Consider the following 23,629-nt stretch of genomic DNA (forward strand, 5'->3'; position numbering starts at 1 on the left):
AGATAGATAGATAGATAGATAGATAGATAGATAGATAGGAGATGTATAGATAGATCTGAGATAGATAGACAGATAGATATGAGATAGATAGATAGATAGATAGATAGATAGATAGATAGATAGATAGATATGAGATAGATAGATTATTAGATAGATAGGAGAGATAGATAGATAGATATCCTCCTGATTGCTCTTTACACAAGGATCACCACCTGAGAATTTTGTCCTGCATGCTTGATGCTATATGCTTCGGTACACTGTGTCAGGATACAAGCTCTCTATAGTGACTAGACTGATTCCATCTCTACTTTTGTAGAGATATTGAAGCTTACTTAGACCAGAGCTTTACACACAAGCCAATTAATACGTTTGTCTCATCTGATGGCACCTCCGTGTGCCACATGAAAACCTACAGCAGTAGGTGATTGCTATAATATACACCAATTTCTAGTGTAGGTTATCGTTAATGTGACGGGCCGTGCTTGGCCACTCCCTCTAAAGCTGGGTCCTTCCCACTTTTTAAAAAAGAGGCAGGGTGCAGCGTAAATGCAGCTTTGGCGCATTTGCCAAAATTGTGACTTTTGGATGCCAGAATCCTGGTGTCCAGGGCATAATAAATAGACTCCAGCCTGTATATGGGGACTATATTGGTTTCCAGGTTTCTTATACTGAAGTTTTAATATATAAAGATATTCACTTTCTGAAACACAAGATTGTGCCTCAGTTTTCTGGCACTTGTGCCAGCACAACGCACTCAGCTCTGCTATGTAACCACAGCATCCACTAGTTTAGCAGAGCAATAAAGATATGAGAGAGAGCGCCTCCCTTACAGAGGAAAGAGGCAATCAGATGACAGCCATTCCATATTCTCCTCTCACTAATGACATCCATTATGAAGTCAACTGGCCTCATTTATCAAAACTATCTGAAAGAGAAACTTTTTGTTGCCCATAGCAACCAATCAAAGTGCACCTTTCATTTTACCACAGCAGTTTCAGAAATGAAAGCTTTGATTGGCTGCTATGGGCAACGCAACGCAACAATAGTCTGAATTTGGAATTTTAACCAAAGGGCTTTTTTAAGGAAACACAAGCAGCTCAGAAAGCAAATTATGGTTTGAAATTGGATGCAAATTATTCCTACATGTGTCTCAATCTTTGTAGATTACTTTCAAACCCTCTGATTCTATATAAACAGTGTTGGTACAGACTGCATTACAACACCGTCTAGGGCAGAATTTGTGCAGCTTTGCTCTTCAGGACAGAGAACATTGCTATCATAATGGCAAGAAAAAGGCAATTAACCAAAAAGGACAGACAATTACAACCCGTAGAAGTGTAGGTCTGTCCTACAGAGAAATTGCCAAGAAAGCCAAGGTGGCAGTCAGGACAGTTTCCTACACCATCAAAGGCCACTACAAAATCAGATGACAAGTTTTTGAGAGCCAACAGTTGGTTTGATCGATCCTCACAGCACAAAATCTTTAGGCACAGTTTAATGAAGCAAAAAACAAACAAGTTTCCATTTCACTATGAAGAGAAGACTTCTATTTGCAGGTTTAAAAGAGTATCAGGAAGAAAGCCACTGCTGTGGCCTTTTTCACACATCCATATATCGGCTGAGTGTTCATGCCCAGGCGATATACGGTGTCCCTTTCTGCAGGGGAAGGAGACGGGCTGCGTCGGGAGCAGTGCACTGAGCTCCCGCCCCCTCTCCGCCCCTCGCCACTATTTTCAATAGGAGGGGGCGGGGTGAAACTTAGCTCCTCTCCCGTCCTGCCTTCCCATTGCAAACAGTGTTGAGGGGGCGAGAGCTCAGTGCACTGCTCCCGGCCCGGCCCACCTCCTTACCCTGCAGAAAGGGAAACCGTGAAAACCCGGACAATATACGAATGTTTGAATAAGCAACAAGACTGCAATTTAAAAAAAGACTTGCTGGGGCCAAGCAGCACCTCCCGTGGACTACTGAAGAGTAGAAGGGGGTGTTATGTACCGATGAATCAAAAATTGACATCTTTAGTACATCATGCAGGGTTTTTGTACGCCCTCTAGTAGGTGAAAGTATGGGTCCTGAGTGTGTGACAATTGTCAAACATGGAGGAGGAACCATAATAGTCTGGGGCTCTTTTGTTGGATCCAGAGTTGGCAACTTGTACAGCATGACTGGCAAACAGGACAAAAAGGCCTACCGAAGCATTTTGATATGCCATGCAATACCCTCTGGTGTACGTCTAGTTGCGTTCATATTACAGAAAGTCTAAAACATACTTCCAGATTATGTCAGAATTACTTAGGCCTAATTCCCACGGGTGGATTTCCCCGCAGCTATTAGGTCTTATTGAACCTAATAGCGCAATGGTCACGGTGCGGAATTCCACCCCGTGAAATCACCCGTAATCACCCGTAATTGCAGTCAATGGAAGCCATTCGTCACGCTATCTTTTGCTGTAGCACAGCGGTAGATATCTTGAAAACGCTTTCCCGCCCACCGACGCCTGCGCCGTATGACGTGGCCGGTGTGTCATGTGATGCTGTGGGCGTGTCATATGACGCTACCGACGCGACACATGGCACTGCCGGCACGTCATGCGCTATACTGCACATGCGCGCCGGCACGGAATACGGGATATCGGGCAGCGGATCCTGAGGTGAGTATGGGGTCTCTGGGGGGTGCCCTGACGGACTCCGCTGCAGAATTCCGCTTGCGGAGCCCGTCATGGCCATGGGCACTAGGCCTTAAGAAGGTATTCCTGTGTAGCGTTCACATGTAGCATTTTTGGTGCAGATCAGCACAAAGATCTGCAGCATATTTTGTCAGTCAGCAGTCAAGTTCGCAATGTCCTATAACGGTAAGTTTGCATGTTGTGGATTTTGCTGCTGATCCGCAGCAATGATACGGATGTTGGCGCAGATTTTGATGCTGTTTTTGACGTGGAATTAATTACCCTGCGTGTCAACACACCCCAAGAGCTCCTTCATACGGGCGTCTTAGCTTGCGCAAAATTTGTGTGCGCAATACACAGAAAATAGAACCCATTGAGTTCAATAGGTTCATTCTACTTCTCTTTTTGTGTGCACAAAACAAACCGCAGCATGTGCACATTTGCACACGAAAACAGTCCCAAAGAAGCCTATTGGGGGAGCGCAAAAGAGCACGCAATGTGCAATGGGATGCGTGACGCGCTGTGCAATTCTGCAAGAAAGAAAACACATCTGGAACTCATTAGGCTAAGCAGCCATTTAAATTGGGATGTGCTCGTCTGCCACGGCAAATGGACAAGCCCTGCAAGCGCAAAACGTACAGTAACATATGCCAATACGCACGCAGAAAAGACTTGCTCATAGCGCAATTGTGTAAAAATACATACAGAGTCCTAAGTCTGTATTGCCATGTAGAGTTATGACTGTATTGTTATTCTGGTTTTCTATTCATGAACCAGGAAGCCCCGGATGAACAGTAACATAGGTTGACCTGCTGCGCATGGCAATGTGGAAGCTGCCTAAATACAGCCCCATACAATGGGCTTTATTATTATGGCTTCTCCTACGGCATCAATTACCCCTGCACACAACTTACTGTATTTACTTCTAGCCCTTTCGTGCATAAGATAATTAGTGAGTAAATGAAAAGAAGACGCATGATATATGATCTCCATCATAAGTTCCAGCGCGGTCGGCGAGTGAGAAGCAGTTGACTCATCCCTTTGCTATGTTAATTGTTCCCATAGGAGAGGGAACGGTTTACATTATTGAAACGTCGCACCGCCGATGCTGGGGACTCAGCCTATGTCACATCGTGTGTCTTCATCACAATACATTATGTATGTACACAACAGTGCGAGCTCCTCCCTCCCTCCCTGCAGCCCGCTCGCTCCCTGCGCTGGTACAAAATTAATCTCACTTCAGCCTCTATTATGAAGAAAAGGCTTTATTAAGATATTGCAGCTTACTAACTCATATGTTCCCACAATGCTTCTCTCAGCACCAGCGGAAGAATGGGCAAAATGATAAGGCTGGGGCCGCAAAGTTTAGATTATAATGTCATGGAGATATCTTAAAGGGGTCGTCTACTTTACACCAAGAGTTCCTCAACCTGTGGATAGTGTTCCCTTAGGGCACATGTGGCAAACCCAAGGCCCACAGGCCAAATATGTCCCGCCACATCAGTTTATGTGGCTGCAAGGTTCGCTGCTTCCTATTTCCATAGTTGCAGATGGCCTATGACTCTCTAGGGAGAGTATTGGGTGGTGGAAAACTGGGTGATTGCTCAGGTCTGACACACATTTCCTAAAGGCCCCCATGGACTGAGCACCAGAAGCAACCTGAAAGTGTACTTTCAATGTCCTCCACCACCAGGAACTTAGCCGTTATCTTTTTCACTTCTCTAGACCACCATTAAGGGGATTCTCCCACTAAAATGACATCACCTATCCACAGGATAGGTTATAAGTGTCTGGTTACTGGGGCTCCGACCGCAGAGATCCCACCGATTATGAGAATAGGAGTGTCAAGTCTGCCCATCACTATATGGTGGCATCACTATCAGAGCCCGGGGCAGAGGCTCAGACTCAGCAGAAAGTCATTTCACCGTCATTGGGTTCATGCTTGAGTAAACAACTGATTGCTACAAATATCGACACCGGACACTGATTCCCAATGTAGTGCACCAAAGTGTGAGGCGATTACCGTAATGGCAGTGGTGGCTATGCGGTATCCTCACTGAAGGCTGTGACAGACAGTTAATTTAAATTAAAGTTACTAGTGTGCCATTTGGCTACTCGCCAGCCAGGTAGGATATGGTGGAAAATTTGTCAAGTTTGTGACGCCAGTCTGTATGTGGGTCGAAACTCATTCCAGACAAAATAATCATAATAAAAATGATTAAATTAAAGTAAAATGGGGGTGGTAACCCTTTTCCCTGAAGTGTGGTGTGGTGTGGCATGCTTTAGTGCAGATGGTACGGTGGTGAGAAGGGAACTTCAGCAGTCAGGGTTAATGTTAAACAATAAAACGATTCATTTGCACCAATAAAGTATGCTTGGTATATTGGGAATGAATTCACTCTGAGGTAGATAGCTACTGATAAGTATAGGAACCACATCTGTATGCTTTAGGGCGCTACGACAATTGAAAAGTACAGGGACTTCTTCTGTACACTATGCTTTGCCCTTTTTCTCTCTTCAACTTATACATAAAATATAAAAATTTCCTTCCTTTTGCTATGGCTATCAAACTGTTTCCTGTACTTTTCTTTCTTCTTCTATCATTGCATAAATGGAATCTTCTTTCCTTTGCTTTGTCTATCTCTGATACTGTATAACCCACTTTCTTGTGTACTCACATCTCTTCCTTCTCACCACACTGGCTTCTCTCTCCTGATCTTGCTTCTTGCTTCCTCTTTCTTCAACGACTCAACTCCAACTTGATTCTCTACTCTGACTACTGCCACTCCCCTCTCTCTTTTAACTAACTTCTCTCAACCAACCCATGCGGAGGGCTTATCCTCCAATCCCAGGACAGCTATCTTCTTGCTACCTGACTTACCAATAGGGTACAGAATGAATTGCCAAGCAGCATATTAGTGAAAAACAAGCAAGATCTGAACATTTTAAAGTCATACACACACATTTAGAAGGTGACAAAATTACTTATGTAGTGTTCAACTCTGGGACACTACACCAACTTAATAACTTCTTTACTGTCCCTGGTTACACTGCAAATCCACAGCTACAACAGAGGTACACTAGGCGGTATATGGAGGAGGTGAGGGCGTGTAGTCTCTGACCTTCGTGCTATTCAATAATCCCATTTAAGATTAAATGCTTCTATTATCCACCACAGTTTAGACACAATTTCCTATACAGACAGCACTATATTGTACAGTACACTTGCACACCGCTGTCGTTTTCTATAGACTCTAATGCACTTTAATGCCGCACTCTTCTTCCTCCCTCTAATTCCAACTGCCTCACTCCAACTTTCCACTCGTCCGCTTCCCTTACCTCTGTATCCAGGTTACTGACACCCAGTGACCTGTTACTCCAATCAAAGGTCTCTATTTGAAACCATTTCCCCCCCTCTCAGGCTCTCTACAGCTCCTAATTATGACTCGCAGTGTCAGATAATTTCTACGCCAACACACTCACCATGCATGCACTGAATAAACAATGATGAATACACAATAACATAACAAACATCATTGAATAACAGGATCGGTATCAACACAAAACTTTCATGGCTTCCTAACCTCTTACATGCGTGTGCATGAAACAGGAGCACTACAGCAGAGCCCTCCACCTCGGGATCGGCTGGCGCATGTTGTAGTCTCCGGAGAGTCGGGGGCCTACCTGTACCTCGGGTTGCAGATTCCTCCAAGGGGAATGGAGGAATCTACCATGTCATCCAACCAGCTTGCAAACAGTTTCTCAGCCAGTCCTGGCTCCTGCAATAAGTAGCCAGGTCTCCTTCCGGTTCCCTGACTCGGACTTATCACCCCAAGAAGCAACGGAGCCAATATTAATGTCAACTTTAATTAGATTTATTGCAGTAAATTGTCAGAACCTGCAACTCTCGGGGCCGCCGTGCCCGCACCACCGGTCCTGCCACCCGGGCTACAGGAGTGCGGCGTAGGGGAGCCCCGGTTCTGGTGATCTCCCCGGGCCGCTGTAAGACTGGTCGCCGCCGGGTTGCTAGGGAGGCAGCTGGTGCTTCTAGCCACTTGACTACCAGGCTGGCTTCCCTAGTAACGGTCTGTGCTGCAAGACTGGGGGCGTGCCCCCAGCACCTCCCTGATTAGCCCTGCTGCTGTCAGGCTCCCCGCCCCAATCAGCTTCTGGGGCGGGAGCACTGACAGCATTTAAATATGTGTGTTTTCCTGTCAGGCGTTGCCAGTGTTAGTTTGGTTCTCCAGCTGCACCCGCGTTTATCCTGACTGCTCTTGTGACCTCGGCTTTTCTGACACCTGCTTTGGACTTGACTACGTTTTTGCCTGACCCCTCCGTACTGCGTACCCTCTTGTTGCCTACCCGGATTGTCTGACCATTCTACCGTTGTTTGTCTCAGTGTCTGTTTGTCTCCCGGGTCCCGCTTCCCTAGTGAGGGTAGGGACCGTCGCCCAGTTGTCGCCCTGGGGGTTAGCCCAGGGGGGCAAGTAGGCAGGGACAGGGGTTGCGGGATATCTCAGGGACCCCCATATCCCGGACACTGTCCTGACAGTAACACTGGCCGAACGAAGGTCGGACCCTTGCATCCGCCCGGCAACTTTGAGCCCCTCGATGGAGGCCGTGGCGGCTGTAGCGAACCAGGTCCAGGTCCTTACGACCCTTGCCCAGGACCTAACAGCCCGCTTGCAGCCACGGGAACAAGTGGCAGCTGCAGGTCCCATGCAGCCCTCGTCCGCTCCAGGAACAATGTCAGAACCTCGAGCCACGCTTCCGGATTGCTTCTCCGGAGAGAGAGATCAGTTTTTTGCATTTAGAGAGAGCTGCAAGCTCTACTTTGATCTCCGCCCCCACTCCTCTGGTACTGAATACCAGAAAGTGGGAATCGTAATTACCCGCCTGAGGGGAGAGCCCCAAAATTGGGCTTTCTCGCTACCAGCTGGCTCTCCAGCCCGACTATCCCTTGACGCCTTTTTTTCCGCCCTGGGTCAAATTTATGACGAACCCGACCGGGCGGGCTACGCAGTCTCCAAACTTCTGGCCCTGCGCCAGGGTTGTAAGATGGCGGAGGACTACTGTTCCCAATTCCGTCAACATTGTACGGAATCCCGGTGGAACGATGCCGCCCTAAAAGACTTATTTTTGACCGGTCTGTCTGAGGGTCTCAAGGACCTACTTGTGGCCCACCCAGAGCCTAGAACCCTGGAGCAAGCCATGTCGCTGGCTATTCGAGCCGACCGACGTTTGAGGGCCAGACACGCCGCTCGGACCACCCCACTCCCCACGTCTACTTCTTCGACTGACCCGACCTTTTACCCTCCCACCACCGAGGCCATGGAGCTGGGAGCCGTGAACCCCAAGCAACGACGGGAACACCGCCTGAAGAAGAACCTCTGCTTCTACTGTGGGGAGCCGGGTCACCGCATTGCTACCTGCGCTAAGAAGCCACGGCCGGAAGAACTCCCGCTCCTAGGCAGTTGTCGGGGGGACTGTCTAGGAGCCAAGGTACTCCCTGTGTTGTCCAAAATGTTAGTGCCTTGCACCCTAGAATTTCATGCTTTCCACCGTACTGGGCAAGCCTTTGTTGATTCTGGGGCTGCGGCTAATTTCGTTAACTTCAATTTCGTTGCTCAACTGTCCGGGGTTTTGTTACGTTTAGAGACTCCGATTCTGGTTTCAGGAGTGGACTCCACTCCATTGCAAGCAGGGGTGGTTAATCTGGTTACCCCTGAAGTAAGGTTTACTATAGGAGCCTTACACGTGGAAACCTGCACCTTTCTAGTGATGAGAGATTTGTCTGTGGACGTCGTCCTAGGCCTCCCCTGGCTCCGGGAGCACAACCCGGTAGTAAATTGGGACACGTTGGAACTGGTAAAGTGGGGTCCCCGCTGTGCCAACCACCTTGGTGCGGTGAAGGTGGGAATCTCCACCTGCGAGGGGAGCCCCCTACCAGAATACCTCTCCGAGTTTTCTGACGTGTTCTCCAAACAATTATCTGAAGCTCTGCCCCCTCATAGGGAATGGGACTGTAAAATAGACTTGATTCCTGGGGCCAAACTTCCTAAGGGCCGCATTTATAACGTTACGGTTCCAGAGAGAGAATCCATGAGGGACTACATCCAGGACAGCCTGGCCAAGGGGCACATCCGGCCCTCAGAATCCCCGGTGGGTGCCGGGTTTTTCTTCGTTGAGAAGAAGGATGGGGGTCTCCGGCCCTGTATTGACTATAGAGAGCTAAATAAAATCACAGTCCGAAACCAGTATGCTCTTCCACTCATTCCTGACCTCCTCAACCAGGTCGCTGGTGCCCGATGGTTTTCTAAACTTGATCTCAGGGGAGCATACAACCTCATCCGCATTCGGGAGGGGGATGAGTGGAAAACCGCCTTCAATACGCCCCTCGGGCATTTTGAATACCTAGTTATGCCTTTTGGATTGTGTAACGCCCCCGCCATTTTTCAGGGGTACATGAACTCAGTGTTTCAGGATATCATGGGGGTGTTCGTGGTTGTATATCTAGACGACATTTTGATTTTTTCCTCCGACTTGCCGAGTCACCATACTCACGTTCAGACTGTGCTAGCTCGACTCAGACATAACAAGCTGTTTGCTAAACTCGAGAAATGTGTGTTCGGGGTACAAAAGATATCATTTTTGGGGTATATCATCACGCCATGCGACTTCCAGATGGATCCTGATAAGGTGAAGGCCATCACGGAGTGGGCCCAGCCAGGGTCGTTGAAAGCCCTTCAACGCTTCCTCGGCTTCGCCAACTACTATCGCAAATTCATTAAAGACTTCTCCGTGGTGGCTAAACCTCTAACGGACCTCACCAGAAAGGGGGCAGATGTGAGGACCTGGTCTTCTGAGGCTCTGAGGGCCTTCAATACCCTAAAGGCGGCGTTCTCTTCTGCACCTGTCCTAGTACAACCGGATCTGTCCAGCCCTTTTGTGGTGGAGGTAGATGCCTCTGAGTTTGGTGTGGGAGCGGTACTGTCCCAAGGTCCCTCCACTCTCACCAACCTTAGACCGTGTGCCTATTTTTCTAGGAAGTTTTCTTCCACCGAACGGAACTATGATATAGGCAACCGGGAATTGCTGGCGATTAAGTGGGCTTTCGAAGAGTGGAGGCATTTTTTGGAAGGAGCCCATCACCAGATCACGGTACTCACAGACCATAAAAACCTCACCTATCTAGATTCCGCTAAGAGGTTAAATGCTCGGCAAGCCCGCTGGGCCTTGTTTTTCTCTCGGTTCAATTTTGTTGTTACCTATAGACCCGGTTCTAAGAATGTCAAGGCTGATGCCCTGTCTAGGAGTTTTGGTTCTCCGGAACCTTCCGAGCCGGAGCCTGAGAGCATTCTCTCCCCTGGGGTGGTCCTCGCTGCTGTCTCCTCCGACCTTTCACCTCTCATTCACGCCGCTCAACAATCTGCTCCTGAAGCCCTTCCGGAAGGCAAATTATTTGTCCCGTTGTCACTGAGATTGAAAGTGTTAGAGGAGACACATGCTTCAGTCCTAGCTGGACACCCCGGCATCAGGGGTACCCTGGAGTTAGCGGCCAGACTCTATTGGTGGCCGCACATGGCCAAGGATGTACGGGTATTTGTGTCCGCGTGCCCGGTTTGCGCAAGGGGGAAGAACCTCAGGAGACGTCCTGAGGGGCCTCTTCTGCCCTTGCCCATTCCGTCCAGGCCATGGTCCCATCTGTCCATGGATTTTATTACTGATCTGCCATCCTCGCTGGGGAATACGGTCATTTGGGTAATAGTTGACCGTTTCTCCAAAATGTCTCATTTTGTTCCACTTGGCAAGTTGCCTAACGCCAAACTTTTGTCTGAGATGTTCATCAAGGAGATTGTTCGGTTACATGGGATCCCCGAGGATATTGTGTCTGATAGAGGGGTTCAGTTCGTCGCTCGCTTCTGGCGAGCCTTCTGTAAAAATCTAAACGTGAATTTGTCCTTTTCCTCCGCTTTCCATCCCGAGAGTAACGGACAAACGGAACGGATGAACCAAGAACTTATCCAGTATCTGCGACTGTTTGTCTCTGATAACCAGTATCAGTGGGCCAACTACTTACCTCTCGCCGAATTTGCTATTAACAACCATGGTAACTCGTCGACCCAACTGTCACCTTTTTTTTGTAACTATGGGTTCCATCCCCGGTTCTCGCTTTCTACTCCTTTTGTCTCGAACAATCCGGCCGCTGACATATCCGCTGAAGAACTGTGCACAGTTTGGGCCCAGGTTCGTAAGAACCTTCAGGGTTCCCAAGAGAAACTGCGTAAATACGCAAATAAAAGACGTACTATCTCTGCACCTTTTGTGGTCGGGGAGCAGGTTTTATTATCATCCAAGAATCTGAGACTTAAGGTTCCCTCCCTGAAACTTGCTCCTCGGTTCATTGGCCCATTTACGGTTTCTCAGGTTATCAACCCGGTGTCATATAAGTTGGCACTTCCTGACCCCTGGAAGGTCCACAGGGTTTTTCACAAGAACTTGCTTAAGAAGTATGTGACTCCAGTTCTCCCCACCCAGAACCCGCCTCCTCCCTCTCTGGTACAGGGGGAACTGGAGTATGAAGTAGAAAGGCTTGTGGATGCCCGACGGGTTAGAGGTGGGCTGCAGTACCTGGTCCACTGGAGAGGATTTGGCCCTGAGGATAGGACGTGGGTCCCTGCCAGGGACGTTCATGCGCCACGCCTAGTCCAGTCATTCCACAGGGCTTTCCCGCTTAAGCCCGCACCGGGCCATGGGGGTCCGGTGTCCCCCCGTAGAAGGGGGGGTACTGTCAGAACCTGCAACTCTCGGGGCCGCCGTGCCCGCACCACCGGTCCTGCCACCCGGGCTACAGGAGTGCGGCGTAGGGGAGCCCCGGTTCTGGTGATCTCCCCGGGCCGCTGTAAGACTGGTCGCCGCCGGGTTGCTAGGGAGGCAGCTGGTGCTTCTAGCCACTTGACTACCAGGCTGGCTTCCCTAGTAACGGTCTGTGCTGCAAGACTGGGGGCGTGCCCCCAGCACCTCCCTGATTAGCCCTGCTGCTGTCAGGCTCCCCGCCCCAATCAGCTTCTGGGGCGGGAGCACTGACAGCATTTAAATATGTGTGTTTTCCTGTCAGGCGTTGCCAGTGTTAGTTTGGTTCTCCAGCTGCACCCGCGTTTATCCTGACTGCTCTTGTGACCTCGGCTTTTCTGACACCTGCTTTGGACTTGACTACGTTTTTGCCTGACCCCTCCGTACTGCGTACCCTCTTGTTGCCTACCCGGATTGTCTGACCATTCTACCGTTGTTTGTCTCAGTGTCTGTTTGTCTCCCGGGTCCCGCTTCCCTAGTGAGGGTAGGGACCGTCGCCCAGTTGTCGCCCTGGGGGTTAGCCCAGGGGGGCAAGTAGGCAGGGACAGGGGTTGCGGGATATCTCAGGGACCCCCATATCCCGGACACTGTCCTGACATAAATACTGTGCCTGGTTTCTCTCTGGACGCTGTGGTGGCACAATTAATGGAGCACAGTTGATTGCCCCCGCCTCACTGACTGCTAGGCCTTAGGCTCGGCACACACACTGTAGGCTCTTTCTACCTCTGACCTGACTCCCTCTCTCACTGCCAGGGGGCAGGCACTGCACCATAATTTATACTATACCCTGGTTACCTGGGTAGCGGTGAACTTTTGGTGTGTTACGCCAGATATGGGTTGCCCTTCCCAGCACCCAGAGGGTACAGTATTAAGCAAAATGTTACCTTACCAAACAGCATTTAAAGCTGCAGTGCATGCAATACCAGTAATACACGCAACCAGTACAATATGAGAAAAGGCAGCATCCACAGGTGCAAAGTTTAAGAAAGATAACAATCCTATATTCCTCATGGCACATCACAGTGACGTTTCAACCCTATAGTGGGTCTTTATCAAGCTGATCTGACATACAACAGACACCCCATATATATATATATATATATATATATATATATATATATATATATATATATATATATATATATATATATATATATACACACACATATATATAAATCAATCATATTACAGTTAAAATCCATGCAACATGTGTGAGAAACCCCACCTACTGACCATTAGTGGGAAACAGGACAAAAACTGAGAGCAAGGATGACATTTCATCGCCACACAATTAGAGGGGGAAAGACGGAATTACTTGTGGAAAAACATTTTTCTTGTCACGGACGAAACATGGAACAGATGACAGTTATCAAACTGGAGGGCAACTTTAAGTCACAGCATCACAGAAGAATCTGAGTGTAAATTTATGGCCATTTTTGATACCCTCAAGAATGGAATGAACCTCAGAGTGGGGTTCTTGCATCAGTTGAGAATGTGAAAGGTCTGAAGGAGATTAAGAGGGGTGTCCTTAAGGAGAGCACCCAGGGGAAGTGTGGAGACACCTTGGGGGTGAGTCAGTCGGGGGATGGCATCGTCTCTTCCCAAGGAGAGTACCCAGAAGGGGTGCTATTCCCAATCATTGTTTTACAGACTTGGTAGAAAGTCATACATTGATTTGAAGGAATGTTGCCATCCAATAGGTGGCGCTGCAGAGGTATTGTTTCATCTTCCTTATGTGCAGGTCTAAAGGAGAGATAACACACAGGCCTGTCACCTCTTAGCACCAATTGCAGTGAACTTATTAAAGGGGTTGTCCCGCGCCGAAACGGGTTTTTTTTTTTTTCAACCCCCCCCCGTTCGGCGCGAGACAACCCCGATGCAGGGACGTACAGACAGCTTACCGGAGCGCTTACCTTAATCCCCGCGCTCCGGTGACTTCTATACTTACCTGTGAAGATGGCCGCCGGGAACCTCTTCCTCCGTGGACCGCAGCTCTTCTGTGCGGTCCACTGCCGATTCCAGCCTCCTGATTGGCTGGAATCGGCACGTGACGGGGCGGAGCTACACGGAGCCGCTCTCTGGCACGAGCGGCTCCATAGAAGACTGCTGAAGACCCGGACTGCGCAAGCGCGGCTAATTTGGCCATCGGAGGCCAAAAATTAGTCGGCACCATGGAGACGAGGACGCTAGCAACGGAGCAGGTAAGTAAAAAACTTTTTATAACTTCTGTATGGCTCATAATTAATGCACAATGTATATTACAAAGTGCATTATTATGGCCATACAGAAGTGTATAGACCCACTTGCTGCCTCGGGACAACCCCTTTAAGTATTTACTTCTCTGCTCATCTTGTCTGGTATTGTTTTAAGTGCAAATTAGTCTCGCTATTTCTGTGTCTTTTCATGTGTGTACATTGTTATATATATATATATATATATATATACCCCATCCAGATCTGTTTCCTTATATACCTGAGGAAGAATCCTGAGAGGTCTAAAAGCTCACTATAGCATTATGTATTTTGTTAGCCATTAAAAGGTATCATATCTACAAGATTACTTGGTTTCTATTACTGGTAATAATCATATTTTGTTCATAATTCACATACATCCAAGAAGCTAATTTTTAGGCCAGCTGCACATGGGCGTATTTGCACAGAATAGAAGCCACTGATTTCAATGGGTTGGTGCACACTATCGTATTTTTCCTACACATTTCAGTCGCACAAAAACCCCCACAGTTAACAGGTATAAACAGAGGCATAACTTGAAGCTCTCTGGCCCAAATGCAAAACTTGTAACAGGACCCCCAACTATAATGCTTTATTCATAGTACTGGGTTCCCTATATGGAGAAGAGAGACCTTATGGGCCCCCTAAGGCTCCTGGGCCCAGGTGCAACCGCATCCCCTGCATCCTCTATAGTTATGCCCCTGGGTATAAATGTTCAGGTAAATAGTATTTGTGTGATATATATATATATTATATATATTGAAAGCATACTATCTAAAATTGATGGGGCAGAATCTTGCCTAACAATTAACTCAGACTTCACACGACTGTATTTACGCCGGTATTTCACAGCATAAAAAAATTGACGAAAAAACGCCACTATACGAAGCATTGGATGCCAATTGGTCCATTCACATGAACGTTTTTTTAGCCAGATAAAATAATCACGTAGGGAAAAATAGCACCTATGTTTTTGGTCGCCGGTTTTATACGCCACGTGAAAAGATAAGTCATGCCCTATGTTTTGAGGTGATACGCTGCAAGCTCCCATAGACTTCTATGGAAGCTGGAAAAAGGGAGGGGGAGGGAGTTACCCTGCATACAACCCTCGGAAAACAAGACAGCTTAATTCTTTTTTTTATATATATTCTTTATTTTTCGATTGGTAAAAGAAGGGGGGGGGGGGGTTACAGAAGAAATCAAGAAAAACAGTAGATGATCACAAAATAAAATAAACAGTCATATACATAACAAAAACTATGACAGCTCTGTTGATAATACAACGAATAACAGCCTATGAAAGACAGAGACCAGATAGAAAATCGACACTAGTGTATAGTGGTTGAATACGTAGGTTGTGAAAGTAGGCCATGTTCCCCATGTGTGAAGGAAAGCCAGACGTTCCAGAGACTCGCAAACCTCTTTGAGTCCCCTACTCGTTTAGCTTTGACTCTCTCAAAGGAGCAGATCGTGTTCACCTCTTTATACCATTCGGAGATGGAAGGAACAGTGCTGTCTCTCCAGTATCTGGGGATTACGATCTTAGCCGCATTTATGAAAAACGGAGAATGGATTTGTATTCAGATGGGAGGCCAGAGTCGTAACTTGAAGCTCCTGGGCCCCAATGCAAAATCTGAAACGGGGCCCCCAACTATAATGCTTTATTCATAGTACTGGGCTTCCTATATGGAGAAGAGATGCCTTATGGGCCCCCCAAGGCTCCTGGGCCCGGGTGCAACCGCATCCCTTGCATTCTCTATAGTTACGCCCCTGCCTGGGGTTTAAGAGAACGGCCTCAGGTATAAGGGAGATGTTGGATTTGAGAATAGTACCTAGTAATCTCTGGATCTCTTACCAGAAGGGTCGTAGAAGTGGGCATGAAAACCATATGTGAGAATATGATCTGGTACCATCTGAGCATCTCCAGCATAGAGGAGAATAGTCTGGGTCTTTTTTTGTTAAGTAGAACTGGAGTTTTATACCATCTGGAGACGATTTTATAATTTAGTTCTTGGAACCTAGTGGAGGAAGAAACCGAATGAGACCTAGATATAATATCCTTTATCTCGTCTGTGGTAAAGGTGGTATTTAATTTGGATTCCCAGCGAGCGATAAAAGAGGGTTGATGTTCGTCTTATATTAGGGTCCTATATATTTAAGAGATTGGACTCTTAATGGGCTGGAGGCTCCAAAATAGTTTATGAAATAGTAAATTCTGATCTGTATCTATGATATCTGGAGAATGCAGCATAACCGAGTCCCTAATGATATGTAAGTCTTCGGTTCTAAGTAGAGTATCCCCTAGGTGGTTTATGAACTGTATATCTTGGGGTACAGACTTTCTCTTAATAAGGCTGCTACATTATAGCATCTTTAAGTGGGGATCACTCATGATTTTCTGTTTAAGTACTCTAAATTTGTTAGGTCTTAGTGCGAGAAATGGAGTGTAGCCGCTGATCTGAGGTACTAGTTGAAGCTTCTTGTTTGCTTTATGCCATAAACGTAGGGTTAGTTTAGTGTAAGGGTTTTGGACAACTTATCTCTTATTTCTGCCAATCGGTGGTTTTCATCGCTTTGCGTATAATTTAATATTAACGCAGCAGCGCCCCGTGTAAATGGCATGAAATATGTGAATAAGGATCGGAACTTGAATGTGGCAAATCTTCACTCAAACAATTTTATGGTGCGTACGGGTCGAACATAAAAATGCATTTGGTCGTGTGAAGGAGAGTCTTAAAATGCACCAGATTTAACACTCATGGTAGATAATATATTTGGCACATCTTTAGGGTATGTGCACAGCAAATCCACTGCAGATTTTGTACATTTTCATGTGGATCTGAGCAGATTTCACTCTTTTAGACCTTGTTAAGACGAACGTAGTTTTCACGTTGCTAGCAGCGCAAAAAGATCGCGGCTATAGGAGCTGTAAAGATCGCATGAATGGTCTGCTTTCAGCTCACATAGAGGCCATGGAAAGCATGCAGCAAAGATAGGTCATGTCCTATCTTTGCGCGCACCTTGCAACTGACATGCGTGTTTGCATTCGCATGTCTTAGCTTTGTTAGGTGTGCGCAGTTTCATGCACCTAACAATCATCCATGTGAACTCTTCTATAGGAATCTATTGGTTCCTTATGGGTCATTCCGTGTCAGTTCAACCAACGCTCCCGGTCTACCATCTCAGATTTCAATGAAACTTTGCATAAAGATAGACCCTGACCCTAAACTAAGATAGCCAGAATATTAGGCTTCAAAGTGCTTTGGTTCACGAGCTACAGGTCTTAATCTAGGGGGTTGTCATGTGATTACAGCGCGCAACCTGAAAAAAGTGGCGATTTCAATCCATTGCCAAGCCAGTTCCAATGACTCTAGAGCAATGAAACTTCACACACTAGGAGAACTTTCGGTGCTGAATCCAGCTAAGCTACTCAGACTGCCACTCTTATCATCATTCTGCCACCATTGCATGTCAAAGTGGCTGAAAAATTCTATCGCGCAAAATAAAACTCATATTTTAAGCAGTAATAACTCCTAATCAATGCAATCCAACTCAGCTCTGAATTTATGTGTACTCCATAGAAATGTTTCTCATTATTCACATTATGGACCCAAAAGGATGCATGGCTCTTAAGATACAATGAGTCAAAAATGGCAAAAAACACTTTTTTGCTAATTTTTCCCTTTTTCAAAGGCGAAAATCGGAATGTACTCCATTTTTTTTTTCATTTTTGTTCTATTTGGAAGAGAATTTTTTGCTCTACAAGATTCATTTGTGTAATAAATAACTAGTTATGTGATCAAAAATTGCATGGCGAGTTCAGGTGAGCCACAAGCTTTGGCTTAAGATGGTCAGAATATCATTGAGAGTTGCATAATGATTGTGGTATATTACAGTGATCACTGGGCTTATTTAGCACTCTGTCCATATTGGATACTAAGGTTACCTAAGGCTAGCATTTGTGTAATAAATAACTAGTTATTTATGCTAGCCTTAGATAATCTTAGTATCCAATATGGAGTATTTTGCGCGATAGAATTTTTCAGCTACTTTGACATGCAATGGTGGCAGAATGATGATAAGAGTGGCAGTCTGAGGAGCTTAGCTGGATTCAGCACCAAAAGTTCTCCTAGTGTGTGAAGTTTCATTGCTCTAGAGTCATTAGAACTGGCTTGGCAACGGATTGAAATCGCCACTTTTTTCAGGTTGCGCGCTGTAATCACATGACAACCCCCTAGATTAAGACCTGTAGCTCGTGAACCAAAGCACTTTGAAGCCTAATATTCTGGCTATCATAGTTTAGGGTCAGGGTCTATCTTTGTGCAAAGTTTCATTGAAATCTGAGATGGTCGACCGGGAGCGTTGGTTGAACTGACACGGAATGACCCTCATGGAAGTGATTTCTGTACGCAGCTAGCAGCACGAAAACTACGTTCGTCTGAATGAGCAATCAATTGAAGGGATGAAGTCTGCTGCGGATCCACATCAAGATCTACACCAACAGTGCCAATTTTGGCAGAATGTGATGCGGATTTTGGTGTGGATTTTTTATTTTGGAAAATCTAAACCAAATCGACTAAGTGTGAGCGTTCCCTTAGTGTGTTTAAAATAAGTTTATATAATCCAATAGTTGGATTAGTTTTCTAAGAGTTTTTGTACCAAATTTTGGCACATTTTTGGGACACAAGGTCACATTCAGGCCACAAGCCCTTTCTCACAACGGTATTCCCCCTACCACAAGGCCATGCCCATTTTTCAGAAGGGGTCTATTTACTTAGACCAGCGTATAAGAAAACTATGCATCCGGCTACTAGTGGCAATTGTATGTAGAGGCACAAGTCTCTTAATACACTTGTCCCATCTATTAGCACTCCTGTCTGCCAGATGAAAACTTAAGCCAGCTACTAGCATATCTGCAGCTGATTTCATACTATGCGTCGCTCCCCTCACCTCCTCCGAAGGCTACCCACTGTCAGCACTCCCCGGCTCCTAGTTTATTAAACTATTAAAAATAATGGGTTGTATTTCCATGAGAGTTTTGTATGTCTCGCAAGGCACAAAACTCGTGAAAGAATATCGGCCATGTAAATATGAGCTTAGGTTGGATTTACACGAAGGGTGCAATATTAGTCCCAGATATCGGACCGATGTCACACTCTTAAAAATAGCACATATTGATCTAATTAATTTACCTACTGCAATAAACGGGAGCATGGTTGCGTGTTTTTTGCGTAAATACACTTACGCCCATGTGCAGTATATATATATATATGTGTTGAAAAATTGGTGCTAGATGGACCACCTGTGCTTCTCACTAATTCTGTGTACCTCGCTATTATCGTACACCATTTGGCACAATCATCTACTGTACACTCTTTCCGCGGACTAAGAGCCCTTTTACACGGGACAGCCCGTCAGGTGCAGATGCCCAAAAGGTCGTCCCAGTGATATAATCGTTCATGTGTTTTTACCGAGGAACGGTCGTCGCTCAGTGAATGGAGGTGGAGCGGGTCGGGGATCGTTCCAGCCCCCCTGCCTCCATTCACTAGCGATAACTATGTTTACACGGTCCAATACAGCGTTCAGTGTTCTACATGCAGAAACTAAACGACGGGAGAGAAGTGAATGAATTCTCATTAGTCGTTCAGTCAGGGTGTGCCTTTACACTGAACGGCGGGAATCTGAACGGTTTATCAGCCCTTGTAAAAGGGCCCTTACATGTCAAATGAACAAATCGCATATAGAGTAATCCACTAAGAAAGCTATACGCGGCTCAGACCTCCAGACTGTACAATGTCGCCTTGCAGCAGACCCCCCTGTGTGAGAGAAAATCTATAGCGGGGTAACCACCGTGCAGTTTTTCAAACTGTTGCTATAGAAATGATCCAACGTATTTTGCATATAGTGATATACAATTTATTTTCTAATTTTAGTCTAGTATTTTCTAAGACTGAGACAAGTAGCTTTCTTAACCCCTTAATGACACCGCCTATTTTGGCCCAAAGGACGCAAGACTTTTTTGAGGATTTTAAAAAGCCATAACTTTTTATTATTCCATCAACATGGTCAAATGAGGGCTTGCTTTTTGCGTGAAAAACTGTAGTTTTTATTGGTATCATTTTTTGGGTGAATATGATATATTGTGTAATTTTTATTATATCTTTTTGGAGGGGAAAAAAACACCTCAATTCTACCATTGTTATTTGCTGGTGTTTTTTTAGCATTAATCATGCAGCGTAAAGGCTGGTTTACACAGGCCGCTGATCGCTCAAAGATCGCTTAAATGACAGTTTGAGTGACCGCTTTGAGCGATCATTTTGCAAGTACCAATTAGATGTACAAATGAAGCGTTCATTGAACACAGCTAATAGCCGGAGGGCTCTTATCTGCACTCAGATCCTTTGTTCTCCAAATGCGAAACAATGCTATCAGCGCTCCCCTTGGAGAACGACTGATAAAAGTGAACAACGATTTTTAGGTTGGACTGAATTTAACGTTCAGCCAGCTGTGCCCGAAAAGCGCACGATGGGCGCACATTTACACACACCGATTATTGCTAAAGTGATCGCCGATGAGCGATTTTTTTTAGCAATCATCGGCTGGTGTAAATGTGCCTTAAGGCCAACTGCACACAGATGGATTTGCATTGCTTAATCCGGAGCGGGCATCTGACTCCGGATTCCAAAGCAAATACCTTGCACAGCATGCTATGCGAAAGCGATTTTTCCTACCCATGAGCGCAAATAAATGGCGATTTTTGCGCTCAGGGAAGAAAAATCGCAGCATACTCCATGTTCAGGCGGATTCCGTGCAGACAGCTTCAATTAAAGTCAATGTAAGCCGTCCGAGATGTGGCCCTTCCACAATCATCATTGTGGAAAGGTCGCGTGATCCGCGTCATCACCTAGCGACAGCGCGGCATAATCTGTGCTGTGCATGTGCGCCGGCATGACGGCCAGCACATCCGTAGTACAGATTAAGAGACTGTGGACTGGTAAGCGAGGATCACAGGTTGGGCACAGGGTCAGATTCCACTTTTGCACAATAAAAACAACTTTTTTGGAAGGTTTTTTGCATCGCTGCATTCAAAGTCCCATAACTTTTTTGTTTTTCCTTCGGCACAGCTCTGTGATGGCTTGTGTTTTGCATGACATGCTGTAGTTTTTATTGGCACCATATGGGGGGTACATATGGCTGGGATCGTTCACATTACCTATAATGAAGAATAATGACTATGTGAACATGTGAACAAATAAAGTTATGTTAAAATAAGGCATGCCATTTCTGATGAAATTCTCCACCAGTCTGATATATCACACTTACCTTCCCATTGGAAAAATTCAAGTTGAAGCCAAGATGGCGGCATTGAAAATGGCTGTCATGTTAGTGACATGGCCAACAGGTTTTCTTCCTCCCCGCTTGTATGAAAAATTGCATCACCATCTGCGAAACTGGTTTCATTCAATATGGGTGTTTCCACATGTTTGAGACACCCTGTACATTTGGGATGTGGGAAAGGGTTTGATTTCACATTCATGTTGTAATGAAACTCAATTGTCTTGTTATTGTCCACAGCAATGGAAGAACTGGATGGAGATGAGGTCCGAGTTTCTTCCAGAGGCCGATTTGCAGAAAGAGACATAGTGCAGGTAAAGTACTAAAGCCTATGTGCCTATGTATACTTATGCAACTAATTGCATAGGAAATGTAAGAACTTTGCACATAGTAATAAACAAAATCTCTTACCATTTTGTGCATACAGCCCCTGTGCAAACCTATGGGTCTCCATGGTTTCAGACTACAAACAAACCCTGAGTCGTCTGATCTGCAGTCATGTGTTAAAGGGTTATTCCAGCGATGGGGCATTTTTTTCAGTTTTCACCCATCTACCTATCCGTGTCCCCCCTATTTCACCATCCATTCTCCCATTTCTATAGTGTTGTGGCGAATGGGCCGCTGGTCGCACGTGTGCAACAGCAGCTCTCTCAATGGCGCAGACACACGAGCACTATGCTCGGCTATTTTTGTCAGCCCTATTGTAATGAATGAAAAGACAGGGCGCACATGTGCACTGTGAAATAGGGGGTACATGGGTCTCACATTCTCAGGACCAGTGGGAGTCCTATCAGTCGGACCCCAATGATGTATGTGTTTTTCAGTTAAACTGAAAAAAAATACCCCATCACCGGAATACCCCTTTAATTTATCCTCTTGGCCCTTGCATGCTGTCTATGGGCTCACTCACACAGGTGTATTTACCATCTGTATTAAGTGCGTATTTTATAGGGTTAAACCCATAGACTTGCATTGGGATATTGAAGCATTAAAAATATGCTTTGGATTCATGATACATGGGTATACACTGCATATTTATGCAATATGGCAGAAGAAATTCATTGATCCTTCCGGTGTTTTTTTGCATGCGTAAAAACATAGTCAATACAAGTACCAAAAAAAACTCAGTAAGGACCAAATACATAGTTTCAGTCCATGAAAATGCTGCGTATTTCACGGACTAAAACTGCAAACGCCCGTGTGAGTTAAACCCTGTGGGTGAGCAATTACAGCAGAATCAGACAACACATTGTTTGTTTGTAGTCTGTAACCATGGAGACACATAGGTCTGCATAAGAGCTGTTAACACAAAATGTGAGATCGAAAATGAAGACTGTTTCCAAAGTTAGACTGGTTAAAGCTTTGATACAACCCATGACGGATAGTATGGTTCCACTTTGCAATGGATCCATTTACTTATGATGGGTATGTCATGTCATGTGGAGCCGTTCTTTTCATCAGGAACCCTATCTTTCAAAACCTGGCTCTGCCACTTCACCTGCTCACTGTACATTTTTCTCCCTCTACAGTTTGTGCCATTTCGCGACTATGTGGACCGTTCCGGTAACCAAGTTCTCAGCATGGCCCGGCTTGCCAAGGATGTTTTAGCCGAAATCCCAGAGCAGTTCCTCTCCTACATGAAGTCTCGCGAGATCAAGCCCCGTCCACTGCCGCCTTCAGCACCCATTCAGAACCTGCCCTCGCACATTTGAGCACCGCCCATACTGTTCCATCCCATACAGAATGGGGGCGCCTCCCCTTACCATTTTTAAAAAGACAGGGTAAAGTTTTGAATTCCCATTCTCCTCCTTCCTCAGCCCAGCATCTACTTAGTTATTGGGACACGCCTGCTATTTGCATCTCTCATAAAGTAGCTGCAACCCGATCTTCCAGGGGTTATGCAATATGGTTTGGAGTTTCTGACTCCACTGGTCCTGCAATAGAAAATATTAGACTGAGTGGCCAGAACCTTCTGGTGGTCCAGCCAGGATGAAAGACAGAAGTGATGGATGTGTGGTTCGGTGGGTTTTCGCAGATTTTTTGCACTTTGAGAGTACGCAGTGCTAGGTAATGCTGTACAGTATTTAAGAACAATTTTTTCAGAACTGAACGTATACAGATTATGTATATTTGTGCTTTCAGAGGAATTATATACTGTAGTCCTCATTTGTCTCCAGATATATACAAATAAACCTTTAAACTAAATCGTGTTTCGCTGCTAATGTCCCATTTCAACATGCTGATTACAACTACCACATGGTTTCTCACATGGACAGACCACTTAATAAAGTGTAACATAATTGGGATATGCAGCACCAGCCTTGGGTTAGATGGCATCTGTGCAGAATTTCTTTTTGTACCCCCTCCGTTGCGGCGTCCGAGCCGGAGACCAACCATTGTGTTGGAGACCACGGGGAAAGCAAGATGGCTCTGCAATGTCTCCCAGCAATGGCGCGTAAAGGAGCCTAGCTCGGTCACGCGCAGGGGAACAGGTCTAATGGCAATAACAGTTCTAATAGTGTTGTCACGTGACGCCAGTACCTTTGGG

General features: G+C 46.0%; 1 protein-coding gene across 3 annotated transcripts in view; it reads left to right on the forward strand.

Annotated features, from left to right (window-relative positions):
• The window catches only part of CPNE9 (copine family member 9), a 271,252-nt gene extending 248,003 nt beyond the window's left edge, over positions 1–23,249 (forward strand). For all 3 annotated transcript variants that reach the window (XM_066596738.1, XM_066596740.1, XM_066596741.1), the window contains 2 exons: positions 21,322–21,395; positions 22,611–23,249. In XM_066596738.1, the coding sequence (XP_066452835.1) occupies positions 21,322–21,395; positions 22,611–22,793 (257 nt within the window). In that variant the 3' untranslated portion in view covers positions 22,794–23,249. The remainder of the gene's footprint in view (positions 1–21,321; positions 21,396–22,610) is intronic.
• The last annotated feature ends 380 nt before the right edge of the window (positions 23,250–23,629 follow it).

This window comes from Eleutherodactylus coqui, chromosome 3, assembly GCF_035609145.1.
Source record: "Eleutherodactylus coqui strain aEleCoq1 chromosome 3, aEleCoq1.hap1, whole genome shotgun sequence".
NCBI lineage: Eukaryota > Metazoa > Chordata > Amphibia > Anura > Eleutherodactylidae > Eleutherodactylus > Eleutherodactylus coqui.